We start from the raw sequence: 15,278 nt of genomic DNA, 5'->3' as shown, positions 1-15,278 counted from the left end.
TTGAATGTGATCTTCCAAAATACATCACCTCATATTTGTCTGGATTAAACTCCATCTGCTATTTCTCAGCCCATATCTGCAATCTATCTATATGCCGCTGTGTCTTTTGACAATTTTTCTCATCAACTGCAATTCTGCCAATTTTGGTGTCAACCGCCAACTTACTAATCAGACTTTCTACGTTGTGTTCATTTTATGTATATATTACAAACAACAAAAGTCCCAGCACTAATCCCTGGGGAACACCACTAGTTAACTGATTGCCACTCCGAAAAACATTCCTCTATGCTATTCTCTGTCTTCTGTGACCAAGCCAGTTCTGTATCTATCTAGCCAGCTCACCCAAGATCCCATGAGACTCTACCTTCTGTACCAACCTGCCAGGGGGTACCTTCTCAAATGTCCTGCTAATATCCATTTGGACAATTTTTTTTGCCCTTCTCTCATCAATCTTTCTTGTCAGTTAATCAAAAATATTCAATTGAATTGGTGAGACATGACCTTCACTGTGCAGAGGCCCATGCTGCCGATCAAGAACCCATCTATCTCTATCTCTATTTTAAATACACTCAATGTCTTGGCCTGTACAGACTTCTGTGACAATGAGTTCTACGGCCTAATCACTCTCTTGGCTGAAGAGATTCCTCCTTACCTCTGTTCTAATGGATTGCCCCTTCACTCTGAGCTTGCCCTCGGATCCTTGGCTCTGCTCCTGGTGGATACATCTTCTCTACATCCTCTCCATCTAGCAGTATCCTGTACATTTTAGTGAGATTCCCCCTCATTCTTACAAACTCCATAGAGTACAGACCCAAAGTCCTCATGCTCCTCACTTTACAAACCCCAGCTTCTTACAAACTCACTTTACATCCCCAGCATCATTCTCGTAAACCTCCTCTGGACTCCATCCAACAACAGCATATCCTACCTTCGACGTGGGGCCCGAAACTACTCTCAATATTGATTTAAAATTTTTTCAAAGAGGTGACTAGGTGTGTAGATGAAGGCAGTGCCTTCAATGTAGTCTTTTTGGATTTCACCAAGGCTTTCGATAAGGTCCTGCATGGGAGACTGATTAGCAAATGTGAGAGCCCAAGGGATCCGAGGAAAGTAAATTGGATCCACAACTGGCTAAGTGCCAGGAAGAAGAGCATGATGGCTGACAGGCATTTTTCTTACTGGATTTTTGTGCCCAGTCAGGTCCCACAGGAATCAGTATAGGCGCCCTTGCTGTTTGTGTTTATTTAAATGACTTGGACTTAAATGTAGGAGGGGTGATCAGTAAGTTTGTAGGTGATCCAGAAATTGGAAGGATGGTAAATAGTGAGGAGAAAAGACTTAGTTTACATGAGTGTATAGATAGGCTGGTCAGATGGGCTGATCAATGGCACATGGAATTTAGTCTGGATAAATGTGAGGTAACACACTTGGGAAGAACAAGTAAGACAAGGAATACATGATGCGTAGAAGGACCATGGGTTGCACCAATGACCCAGCCGGGTGGATAGAATGGTTATAAAGGCATATGGTAGGCTAGCCTTTATTATCTGAGGCATAGAGTTTAAGAATAGGGTGGTTTGCTGAAATGACAAAGGATGTTGGTTAAGCCAGGCTGGAGTATTGTGTTCCTGAATCCACATTTTGGGAGGAATGTGATAGTAGTGGAAAGGATGCAGCAGAGATTTACCAGGATATTGCCTGAGTTGGAGAGTTTGTTATGAAGAGAAATTGGACACTGTGAGATTGTTTTTCCTTATAGCAGAGATGATTGAGACATACAAAATTATGAGGGGCATAGATAGGAAGAGAATTTTCTTGGTTGAGGGACCATGATGGGGGCCATAGATTTAAGGTAGGGGGCATAAGGTTTAGAGGAAATTTGAGGAAAAACAATTTTAAACTTTTTCACCCATAGGATGGTGGGAATCTGGAACCCACTGCCTGTAAGACTGGTTGAGACAGAAACCCTCCTAACATATTAAAAATGTGTTTGGATGTGCACCTATGATGCCCAAGCAATCAAAACTATAGGCCAAATGCTGGAATGTAGAATACTTATGTGAATAGTAGGAACTGCTGATGCAGGAGAATCTGAGATAACACGGTGTGAGGCTGGATGAACACAACAGGCCAAGCAGCATCAGAGGACCAGGAAAGCTTGACGTTTCATGTCAGGACTCTTCTTCAGACCCTTCTTCTGAAGAAGCATCCTGACCTGAAACGTCAAACTTGCCTGCCCCTCTGATGCTGCTTGGCCTGCAGTGTTCATCAAGCTTCACACCGTGTTATCTCATAATATTTATATGGTTGATTTTTTTTTATGGCATGGATGAGATGGGCCAAAGGGCCTTTTTTTCCACTGTAGATCTGTGACTCTAAAATAACCCAAACCATGAGCAATATGTTTACAGTCTTGGCATTTACCTATTGTTGCTTCCTAATGTAATTAATGTAGCAATTTGTGTCAAATTTTTAAAATGTTGATCAAACATCAAACTTTTCTTGCCACAGTTTTTGTGTGATGAAGTTTGTGCACAGTGAAGTTTGACGTTTTTAAAAAAAAATCAAATAATGAGTTGGAACAATCAGTATAATCTTGATATATGACTTCTATGTTTCTTTGCCAAAGAACAATACAGCACTGGAACAAGCCCTTCAGCCCACCAAGCCTGTACTGACACATGATCCCTTTTTAAACTCAAACTTTTTGCCTTTACAAGGCCCATATCCCTGGTTTTCCTGCCCATTTACATATCTGTCACAATGCCTCTTGAACATTACTTCTATATATGCTTCTGCCACCTCCTCTGGCAGCACATTCCAGGCACTTATCACCCTCTGCGGGGTGAGAAAAAAACACACAACTTTGCTGCCTATTGCTAAGAAGTCCATACTTTTCCAAATATGAGCAAATCCCGAAGAACCTTCTTCATCTATTTTGAGCTTCCTCCTTTTTACTCTAAATGGGTAGCACAGTGGCCTCATGGTGTCAGGGACCCAGGTTTGATTCCTGCCTTGGGCGACTGGCTGTGTGGAGTTTACATGTTCGCCCTGTGGCTGCGTGGATTTCCTTCCCAGTTTTCTCTCACGGTCCAAAGATGTGCAGGTTATGGGAATAGGGTGCGATGCTCTTCGGATGGTGAGCCATATTCGATGGGCCGAATTCCTACTATCTGAACTGTGGGGATTTTATGATTGTATGGCCCAAGTACTTCACTCGATTCTGACTCTCCGTTCTATCTACACCTGTCATAATTCTGTAACTTCTTTCACGAGCTGTCCCTCAGCCTCCGATGTTCAAGTGAAAACAAATCAAGTTTATCAAATCTTTCTTCGTAGCTAATAATCTCTGAATCAGGCAACATTCTTTTCTGTATCCTCTCCAAAGACTCCATATCCTTAGTAGCATGGTGACCAGAACTGTTGGCAATATTCCAAACTTGGCTGAACTAAAGTTCTGTACAGCTGCAACATGACTTACCAAATTCTATGGTCCTTGCACTGACAGATGAAGGCAAGCATGCCATATGCCTTCCTGACCACCTTATCCACTTGTTTCGCCACTGTCAGTGAACTGTGGATCTGTATGCCTAGATCCCTCTATGTTAGTGCTTCTAAAGCTTCTGCCATTTAATTGTATACTTTCATCCTGCTTCAGATCTTTCAAAGCGCATCACCTCACATTTATTTGAATTAAACCTCATCTGCCATTTCTGTGCCCAAGTATCCAGCCTATTTTATGCCCTGTTGTATCCTCTGGCAATCCTTCTTGCTATCTGCAGTTCCCTTAATCTTTGTCATCTGCAAACTTACTAATCATGTCTCGTCCAAATAATCTATGTACATTGCAAACAACAGGGGTCCCAGCAGTGATCCCTATGGAGCACCGCTGGTCACAGATTTCCAGTCAGAAAAACACCCCTTCCACTGCTACTCTGTCTTCTATGACCAAAGCAGTTCTGTATTCATTTTACTAGCTCATCACAGATTCCATGTGACTTTATCTTCTATATTAGCCTGACATGAGGGACACTGTGTAAAAAGCCCCTGTAGACAACACTCACCGCCGTTGGGGTCAAAGAAAATTTGGCAAATTAGATCTACAATTGGCCAGGAAGAAAAAGGTGATGGCTGAGGAGTGTTTTCTGGACACTAATGTCTGGTCAATGTGTTCTCACAGGAGTCAGTATTGGGGACCTTGCTATTTCGTGGTGTGTATATATAAATGATTCCTACTTAAATGTAGGAGGTGTGATCAGTAAATTTGTACCTGATTTAAAAAAAATATATAGTGGGCCCTGCCCTCATCAATCATCTTTGTAATGACCTCAAAAATTAAGCTTATGAGACATGACCTTCCAGCACACAACTTTGCTGCCTATTGCTAAGAAGTCCATACTTTTCCAAATATGAGCAAATCCCGAAGAACCTTCTCCAGTAACCCCCCAACACTGACATAGGGTTCTCTGGCCTGTAATTTCCCAGGTTATCCTTGTTACCCTTAAACAAAAGAACAATATTGATTCTTCTTCAGTTCTCTCTCTAGGACATCTCCTGTGAGTCAAGAGGATACCAAGATAACAGAGTGAAGCTGGATGAACACAGCAGGCCGGGCAGCATCTCGGGAGCACAAAAGCTGATGTTTCGGGCCTAGACCCTTCTTCAGAGAGGGGGATGGGGAGAGGGTTCTGGAATAAATAGGGAGAGAGGGGGAGGCAGACCGAAGATGGAGAGAAGAGGGGATAGGTCAGTCCAGAGAAGACAGACAGGTCAAGGAGACGGGATGAGGTTAGTAGGTAGGAAATGGAGGTACAGCTTGAGGTGGGAGGAAGGGATGGTTGAGAGGAAGAACAGGTTAGGGAGACGGAGACAGGCTGGGCTCGTTTTGGGATGCAGTGGGGGGAGGGGAGATTTTGAAGCTTGTGAAGTCCACATTGATACCATTGGGCTGCAGGGTTCCCAAGCGGAATATGATTTGCTGTTCCTGCTGTTCGGGTGGCATCATTGTGGCACTGCAGGAGGCCCATGATGGACATGTCGTCTGAGGAATGGGAGGGGGAGTTAAAATGGTTCGCCACTGGGAGGTGCAGTTGTTTATTGCGAACCGAGCGGAGGTGTTCTGCAAAGCGGTCCCCAAGCCTCCGCTTGATTTCCCCAATGTAGAGGAAGCCACACCGGGTGCAATGGATACAATATACCACACTGGCCAATGTGCAGGTGAACATCTGCTTAATGTGGAAAGTCATCTTGGGGCCTGGGATGGGGGTGAGGGAGGAGGTGTGGGGGCAAGTGTAGCACTTCCTGCTGTTGCAGGGGAAGGTGCCAGGTGTGGTGGGGTTGGAGGGGAGTGTGGAACGGACAAGGGAGTCACGGAGAGAGTGGTCTCTCCGGAAGGCAGACAAGGTTGGGGATGGAAAAATGTCACTGGTGGTGGGGTTGGATTGTAGATGGCAGAAGTGTCGGAGGGTGATGCATTGTATCTGGAGGTTGGTGGGGTGGTGTGTGAGAATGAGGCGATCCTCTTTACGCAGTTGTGGCGGGGGTGGGGTGTGAGGGATGTGTTACGGGAAATGCGGGAGACGCGGTCAAGGGCGTTCTCGACCACTGCGGGGGGGAAAGTTGCGGTCCTTGAAGAGCTTGGACGTTGGGATGTGCGGGAGTGGAATGCCTCATCCTGGGAGCGGAGGCGGAGGAATTGGGAATAGGGGATGGAATTTTTGCAGGAGGGTGGGTGGGAGGAGGTGTATTCTCGGTAGCTGTGGGAGTCTGTGGGCATGAAATGGACATCAATTTCTAGCTGGTTACCTGAGATGCAGTCTGAGCAGTCCAGGAAGGTGAGGGATGTGTTGGAGATGGCCCAGGTGAACTTGAGGTTGGGGTGGAAGGTGTTGGTGAAGTGGATGAACTGTTTGAGCTCCTCTGGGGAGCAAGAGGCGGCGCTGATGTAGTCATCAATGTAACGGAGGAAAAGGTCGGGTTTGGGACCTGTGTAGGTGCGGAAGAGGGACTGTTCCACGTAACCTACAAAGAGGCAGGCATAGCTTGGGCCCATGTGGGTACCCATGGCCACCCCCTTAGTCTGTAGGAAGTGGGAGGAATCGAAAGAGAAGTTGTTGAGGGTGAGGACGAGTTCGGCTAGGCGGATGAGGGTGTCGGTGGAGGGGGACTGGTCGGGCCTGTGGGACAAGAAGAAGCAGAGGGCCCTGAGGCCATCTGCATGAGGAATACAGGTGTACAGGGACTGGACATCCGTGGTGAAACTGAGGTGGTGGGGGCCAGGGAATTGGAAGTTCTGGAGGAGGTGGAGGGTGTGGGTGATGTCACGGACGTAGGTGGGGAGTTCCTGGACCAAAGGGGAGAAAATGGAATCCAAATAGGTGGAGATGAGTTTGGTGGGGCAGGAACAGTCTTAGACAATGGGTCGACCAGGGCAGGTAGGTTTGTGGATTTTTGGGAAGGAGATAGAAATGGGCCGTGCGGGGTTGGTCCGCCGCATCTGCTCCCAGGATGAGGCATTCCACTCCCGCACATCCCACATGTCCACGTTCTTCAAGGACCGCAACTTCCACCCGGCAGTGGTTGAGAACGCCCTTGACCACGTCTCCCGCATTTCCCGCAACACATCCCTTACACCCCGCCCCTACCACAACCACTCCAAGAAGATCGCCCTTGTTCTCACATACCACCCCACCAACCTCCGGATACAACGCATCATCCTCCGACACTTCCGCCATCTACAATCCAACCCCACCACCAAAGACATTTTTTCCATCCCCACCCTTGCCTGCCTTCCGCAGAGACCACACTCTCCATGACTCCCTTGTCTGTTCCACACTCCCCTCCAACCCCACCACACCCGCCACCTTCCCCTGCAATGGCAGGAATTGCTACACTTGCCCCCACACCTCCTCCCTCTCCCCCATCTCGTGCCCCAAGATGACTTTCCACACTAAACAGGTGTTCACCTGCACATCTGCCAATGTGGTATGCTGTATTCATTGCACCCGGTGTGGCTACCTCTACATTGGGGAAACCAAGCGGAGGCTTGGGGACCGCTTTGCAGAACACCTCCGCTTGGTTCACAAGCAACAACTGCACCTCCCAGTCATGAACCATTTTAACTCCCCCCTCCCATTCTTTAGATGACATGTCCATCATGGGCCTTCTGCAGTGCCACAATGATGCCACCCGAAGGTTGCAGGAACAGCAACTCATATTCCGCTTGGGAACCCTGCAGCCCAATGGTATCAATGTGGACTTCACAAGGTTCAAAATCTCCCTTTCTCCCCACTGCATCCCAAAACCAGCCCAGCCTGTCTCCGCCTCCCTAACCTGTTCTTCTTCTCACCCATCCCTTCCTCCCACCTCAAGCTGCACCTCCATTTCCTACCTACTAACCTCATCCCGCCTCCTTGACCTGTCCGTCTTCCCTGGACCGACCTATCCCCTCCCTACCTCTCCACCTATACTCTCCTCTCCACCTATCTTCTTTTCTCTCCATCTTCGGTCCGCCTCCCCTTTGGCCTGCTGTGTTTGTCCAACTTCACACTGTTATCTTGGATTCTCCAGCATCTGCAGTTCCCATTATCACTGATACAAGAGGATACCGAGAGTTTGACCCCAGCAATTTCCTCTGTCATCTCCCTCCGTATTCTGGGATAGATCCTATCAAGTCATTGGGACTTGTCTTCCTTCAACCTTTTTGAAACACCCAATAATGTTTCAATAATACATGCCCCAGAATGTTAATATGCCCAGAATGTCAACGTAACCCTTTCTGGACTCAACATCTGCCATGATCATCATCTTTGTGAATACAGATACAAAGTGTTCATTAATGATCACACCCAAATCCTTTGGCTCCATGCATAAATTCCCTCCTATTGTTCGTGAGTGGGCATGCTCTTCCCCTAGTTATCCTCTTGCTCCTTATGTACCTATAATAAGCTGTGTGATTTTTCTTAATACTGTTTGCAAGAAAATTTCATTGTGCCTTTTGGTCTTCCTTGTCATCCAAGGTTCATGACTCTTGCTATCTTATCCTTCATTTTCACAGAAACTTGCTGGGTCTGAACTCTAATAATTGGCATTTAAAAGATTCCCATGTGACAGATATGGATTTATCCACAAACAGCCATCCCTAATCTACATTCCCTAAGTCCAACCTAATATTGATGTAGTTAGCCTTCCCTCAAATTTAATACTTTCATCCAAGGACTAATCATCTCTTTTATCCATCAGTAACTTAAAATGTGGAATTATGGCCACTGTTCCCAAAATGCTTCCCCGTTGAAACTTTAATCACTAGCTAAGCTGATTCCCCAATACCAGGTCTAGTATGGCCTCTTAACTAGTTAGACTAATATTTATATATTGCTTCAAGAAACCCTTTGGACACATCTAACAAACACCCTCCCAGCACAGATGGTGGCACAGTGGTATATAGTTGTGAGGAACTTGCCTTGCGAGTTCTCACCATTGATTGTAGACCCCACGACGTCTTGTGGCTTCAGGTTAAACATGAGTGAGGAAACCTCCTTATTATCACATTCCTCCTCCTTCCACTGATGAACAGGTACACCTCCATGTCGAACAACACTTACCAAGCACCAAGAATGGCAGCAGAACAAAACGTAATCTCTGGGGCGTGGAGAGCAGAATTTCAATGTCCACCATGGAAAGTAGATCCGCAGCAGCACTACTGATCGAACTGTTTGGGTCCGAAAGAACATAGCTGTTGGACTGGGTCTGCAGCAGTTGGTGTAGGAATCACCAAGAGGGAAAAATATACTTGACGTCATCCTTACCAATCTGCTGGCTGTAGATGCATCTGTCCATGACAGTATCAGTAAGAGTGACCATTGCACAGTCCTTGTGGAGACAAAGCCCTATCTTCACATTTGAGAATACCCTCCATTGTGTGACTGGCACTATCACTGTGTTAATTGGGACAGACTTTGAACAGGTATAGATACTCAAGACTGGACATCCATGAGGTGCTGTGGGCCATCAACAGCCGGAGAATTATACTCCAGCACAATCTGCAACCTCTTGGCCTGGCATATCCCCCACTCAACCATTGCCATCAAGCCAGGGGATCAACCCTTGTTCAATGGAGTGTGCAGAAAGGGTATGCCAGGAGCAGCACCAGGTATACCTAAAAATGAGGTGTCAACCTGATGAAATGCCAAAGCAGGACTACTTGCTTGCCTAACATGTGCAGCAAGGGATAGAGCTAAGTGATCCCACAGCCAATGGATCAACTGTAAGCTTGCCAGTCCTGTCACATCCTGTCATGAATGGTGGTGGACTTTGAAACAACTCACTGGAGGAGGAGCCTCCACAAATATTTTCATCCTCAAAGATGGAGGATTTCAGCACATCAGTGCAAAAGATATGGCTGAAGCATTCCCAGTAATATTCAGGCAGGCGTACCGAGTAGATGATCCAACTGTGCCTCCTCCAATGGCCCCAGAATATAGGTATCAGTCTTCAACCATTTTGATTCACTCCACGTGATATCAAGAAATTTTGTTCCTCAAATTTGCGTTCCAAGTTGCTGTGACACTGGAGGAGGCCGAGGATGGACATGGTGGAGGGGGAGTGGGGCTGGGAGTTGAAATGGGCAGTGACTGGAAGATTAGGCTGGCTGTTACAACAAAGATGCTCAGCGAAACGGCCACCTAACCTATATTTGGTCTCTAGCGTGGGGATGAACACATCAGGAGCGCCAGATGCAATAGACTAGGTTGGAGGAGATGCAGGTGAAACTCTGTATAAACTGGAGGGACTGTTTAGGACTCTGGATGGGCTTAAGGGAGGTGGCGTGTGGGCAGGTGTTGCATCTTTTTCATTGACGCCTGCCCACACACCACCTCCCTCACCTTAATCCAGGGCTTCCTCCAGTGTCACAGCAACTTGGAACGCAAATTTGAAGAACAATGCCTTATCTGCTGCCTGGAGCACTCAATATTGAGTTTTCCACCTTTTCAAATAAACTTCCCATCCATCCCCTGGCTCCCTTTCCAGCCCCACCTTCTGACCCCCCAACCCCTCTCCAGCCACCAACTGGATTCCTCCCTCCATCAACCAATCAGTGTCCACCTATCACTACCATGATAAATGATTCTGCTCTTGGTGACATGTCGATTGAGAGTTACCTGAACACTTTTGTATGATTAGGAGCAGGGGTATCTGTGCCTGGATTCTTCTATATTTTAAACGCCAATTCAGAGATTTTGGTATGTGTCAATGAAAGGATAGAAATCTAGCAATGTGATCCAGACATGTAGCCTGATGGATGTTGCATTCCATCAAGAAATATGTTGATGGGTATACAAGGTATATTCAAAGTCATCTACCATATACTTGTGTACTAATGCGCTTGGATTTTTTTTTGTTTTGGTAGGAACGGCTGATAAAACCTCTGGGTGCCTTCATAGGAATGAATGGTGAACTGAGAGACCTTGCTGTTGTTGTTAGTAAGGTAAGCTGTAGAAAAATTAATTTCAAAATCTGAATCACACAATTGAACAGCCTCTCAATAGCTTCAGCAAACGGTTGTAAAGGATTAACAGAGAATAGCCTTTGAACTAGCAGCTTTGATTTTGCATTATAGGCAGATATTTGTAGTCCATTTTAGTACAAGTAATTATGAGCACAATGCACAAATGTAAAATGGAACATAGTAGAAATATTTTTAAAAATCTGCAAACATCATTAAATTTGAAACAGAACAAGTAAAAATGGACAAGTTAATCTGGTGAAGGATCTTTCACAAAATGATGACCATACTTTTGTTCAGATAATGGGTGACCCTGTTTGGCATTGTTAGCATAATTTTTTTTCTTTAGCGGCTGTTCAAAAGTCTGTGCACCTGAAATCTTGAGAGAAATGTAAAGTAATATATCCAAATTCTAGACATTTTAAAAGTTGAACTGATTTTATCTGCTTAAGGATATTTATCTACATAATCCAAATGTGAGATGGGATGACATAATCGGGCTGGAACCAGCCAAACGACTAGTCAAGGAAGCTGTTGTCTATCCAATTAAGGCAAGTTATTTTTAATTTAACATTGTTTGGTGTTTGCCTAATTATACATATGATGCTTAGTCTTGAACATCTTTACCTTTAGTATCCTCAGCTGTTTACTGGGATTTTGTCCCCGTGGAAAGGACTGTTACTTTATGGACCACCAGGTAAGGATGCATTTTTGGAATAAAAGCAGGAACATTTGGAAATACTCAACAGGTCAGGCTAATTATTTCTCTCTGCACCAATGTTAAAGTTTTTTTTGTTAATTCATTTGTGGGATATCGGTGTCACTGGTTAGGCCAGCATTTAGGGCCCATCCCTAATGCCCAGAGGGTGGTTAAGAGTCAACCATGTTGCTATGGGTCTAGAGTCATATGTAGGCCAGACCAGGTGAGGATGGTAGCTTCCTTCCCTAAACTAGGTGGGTTTTTTCCCCAACAATCGATTCATGGTCATTATTAGACTCTTAATTCCAGATATTTATTGAATTTAAATTCCACCATCTGCCATTGCGGGATTCAGTCCTGGGTCTCCGGAACATTATCTGGGTATCTAGATTAACAGTCCAGCGATAATATCACTAGGCCACTGCCTCTCCTAGCCTGCTGGCCTCTCATCAGAACTCAAAAGGAATTTTATGGCGTGTTTTTGAGAATTAACATAAACAGGAATTGTTTTAATAATAAAATAAATAATGATTTTGCTTCTGGATCAGGAAATTGTATGCTATGATGTACTTTCAGAGGAGAGATTGACATTGTCAAATAATGGCAGCAAAAACATCTTGTATTTATATGGTGCCTTTACCACTTTTCAAAAGCAAACACTGAATAGGAATCCTGGCTTTTTTTTTAATTCTTTCAGGGTATGAGTTAACTATAGTATTCCTTTAAGTAGCTGAGACCAGGTCATAGCCAGGACCTTCATGGTCTTTAGTGATATTGGGAGGTGAAGGTTGCTCACCAAAGTAAACTAATATGATAGAAATGACAGGTTTAAGTACAAAGAATAAGAATGTAGGCAAAATTTTGGGAGCTGCAATTATCAATAGAACGTGAGCCCAGTATGAGTGATTATGTACAGTGGCTTTTGGCCTTTGAAAGTGTTCAAATAAGTTTGTAGAAAAACCAAAGTCCTGTTTGTCATTTCTTCCAGTGGAAAGTTGTTGCTCAATTGCATATTCAGGGCAACATTACAATTTTTCTCACTTGGAGTGGGGATTTAGGGTGGGGCTGGGGTAAATCAGTTGGTCAATGTGTCGTGTGTGTGTGTGTGTGGCACACGAGCCCTTGTCTGAAGGAATTAATTGGCCAGAAGATTGAAATTCATATGAAAATAGGGGTTGCCTTTCCTGCAATTTCCTCCTCTCCCAGTTTGCTTTTGTGCATAGAACTTTGGAGATGGTTGAGCTGAATCTCAATCTTTCAACCATGCACCCCTCACCAACCCCAATACCATCAAAATTCTCACACTCGCGCTCCCCCACTCTCCTGTCAATTGTCCGCCAGATAGTCACACCACCCCTGACCAACAGACATCCTACTATTAATAAGTGAGCTGATCAGAAACAAATGCTTGAGAGAACCAGCCTCCAGTTAGGGAACATTTCCTTTCAAAATCTCATAGTTGGGTTTGACTGCATTCAGAACAACAGCTTTGTAGACCGCTTAGAACTTCTCCTTGTAGTTGGCAAAAGATAACACTGTGTGGAGGTGGAGGAACGCAGCAGGCCACACAACATCAGAAGAGCAGGAAGGTTGAAGTTTTGGGTTAGAACCCTTCTTTCTGTACCATTATCTCTGACTACAGCATCTGCAGTCCTTACTATCTCACATTGTAGTTGGTAGGCTGCTGTTAGACAAGCCTGTTCTAGATGCTAAAAATCATGGAAAGGATTTAATATCAGAACTTAAACTATTGAAGACTGTCATCAAGTCTTATTCCTTTCAGACTTACTTCCAATATATCTTAAAAGAAGTACATGCTATAATGATCATTTCATCTCTTAAGGAAGGATATACAACAAAGTTTTATAAATACTGTTAATTATGCATGTTTTTCAAAAATAAAACTACCTACACTCCAGTGTAGTTAGAGTGCCAATGGGACCCATAGTTTATATTATAGGTAAACATGAGGCTCAATCATCACTTGATTGTTAAATTAAGTGACTGTCCTGTTGTGACTGGAGCATGACAGCAATGTTGCAGCTACATTGCGTTCACATGGAATACATGCTGAAGAGGAGGGCAATGTTGTTTCATAAAAATTAATTCCAGGGACTCCTAATCCCTGCTGCTCATGATGCTGACTTTCATTCTGTCTATGTAAGCTGAATTCAATTTCTGACCTGAATCTATCCCACCAATTAGTCCCCAAACTATTCTTAGTTAGCAGAAATACACGTAGGAAAAGGATTTGCAGTAGATCATTTGGTCCTTCAAGCCTATTTAGTTATTCGGTAAGATCATAACCAATTTGATTTTTCTTCCCCATACTATTCCCATGACCTGTAATTCCTTCATTAATCCAGGCTCTTCCCTCTGTCCTGATAAATAAAATGATTGAATATCCATATTTTTTTTCTCTGATAGCAAATTCCCAAAATTCACAGCTCTTTGAGAAATTTTTCCTCATCTCATTTATAAATGGCTGACTCCTTTATGAGACTGCAACCCATCCCAGCCAGGAAGAACACTTCTGCGATTATAAGCTCTTCAAGAATATTCTGTATTTCATTACATGACCTCTCTTTTTTTTCTTCCAAACTCTAGGCCTAGTCCTCTCAATTTTTGTTGAAGAACTATCACCTTGTATTGGGTGCCATTGGTGATGGAGAGCACTGAATAAGGGAGCCAAGCAATTCTGAGTCCTCCGCCAGCATTGGCAACAGTGAGGGAGGGCAGCTAGAGCAGTTTAACAGGTTCTCACTGGAAATGAAAGTATCTTTGAAGAGACGCAGTTAGGAAGGGAAGAGTAGACAGACCAAAGAATTTTTCAACTCAATATAACTCACCTGGTAATTCCTTGTACATTGTGTAAATAGTTCCTCATTTATCCTTTGTTTCCACTCCTCTTGCTTGTAATGACCCAATAGCAATGGAATTAGGAAATTGTGCTTTGTTCTTTTGGGCTGTCCACATGTGCAAATCTCATGTTACATTCAGTCATAAATAGCTGACTCTTTACTTCTGATACTGCAACCCTATGATCCAGATCCCTAGCCATAAGAATGCTTTTCAGCAATGAACCTCTTAAGAATATTCTATATTTAATTTGATCATCACTCGTTCTTTAAAACTCTAGACCTAGTCTACTCAATTTCTCCTCAAAGGACAATCATACTATTATAGGAACAAATCCAGTGAGCCTTCTAGGAAAATCTACAAGCCATATCATCGTTGTCATTTTCTCCTGCAGAGAAAAGCATGGACTTGAGGAGCCAATTGACAGCCTCTTTACTATAACTGTTCTACGAATCTAAGTTCTTCCTTGGGTACGGAAACAGCCCTCCACTAATGGTCTCTCAATTCCCCGTTTGTAACTATGGTCAGATATTTTTACTCCTGTATTCCAGTATCTTTGTTCTTTTAGGAAAAGAGAAAGGTTGCACACCGATTACCTTTCTAGTTGCTTTCTGCAAACGTGCATTAACTTTTTGCAATTCATATACAAAATACCAAAATCTCTTTGAATACAAATATTTTCCAATCTTATATATATTGGAAAAAATATTCTGCTTCTTCCTTTTCCTGCTGAAGTATATAATTTCAAACATTGCTTGCCATATTTTTACCCACTGTCTACACCCTTCTGTGGCCTCTTTGTCCTTTTCATCATTTACTTGGCCAACTAATTTCAGTGCACTTGGATATGTCAGACTCCGTCTCCTCATTAAGTCATTAATAAAAATTTTTAACAGCTGAGTCTTAAGTCCTTGCAGTACCTTGCTCGCTTAAATATGTCCTCTTCCCATATACTGATTTCTCTGTCCACTAATTCTCAATTCAATTTAATATGTTACCCCAATCACGAGGACCCCAATTCGAAATGCTAAGTTAACAATGGAGTGGTATCATTGTGCAGCAGTGCTGCCTGAGTGGATTTGATGTGTGACTCCAGATTGACCCCGACAAACTTATTAATAACTTATTAAATAATTTTCAGTATATTTTTAAGCAATACACTGAAATTGAGACACTAAGCCTCCTGCGTTTTCTCCAGCTAAGACTAGGCAAATC

At 43.9% G+C, this 15,278-nt stretch overlaps 1 protein-coding gene across 2 annotated transcripts in view; it reads left to right on the top strand.

Annotated features, from left to right (window-relative positions):
- katnal2 (katanin p60 subunit A-like 2) overlaps window positions 1–15,278 on the top strand; it is a 73,201-nt gene that overhangs the window by 31,060 nt on the left and 26,863 nt on the right. For both annotated transcript variants that reach the window (XM_048545110.2, XM_048545101.2), the window contains 3 exons: window positions 10,409–10,486; window positions 10,957–11,055; window positions 11,138–11,201. In XM_048545110.2, coding sequence (XP_048401067.1) covers window positions 10,409–10,486; window positions 10,957–11,055; window positions 11,138–11,201 — 241 coding nt within the window. The remainder of the gene's footprint in view (window positions 1–10,408; window positions 10,487–10,956; window positions 11,056–11,137; window positions 11,202–15,278) is intronic.

Source organism: Stegostoma tigrinum, chromosome 1, assembly GCF_030684315.1.
Source record: "Stegostoma tigrinum isolate sSteTig4 chromosome 1, sSteTig4.hap1, whole genome shotgun sequence".
Taxonomy (NCBI): Eukaryota; Metazoa; Chordata; class Chondrichthyes; order Orectolobiformes; family Stegostomatidae; genus Stegostoma; species Stegostoma tigrinum.
This window is presented reverse-complemented; position numbering and strand designations above follow the sequence as displayed.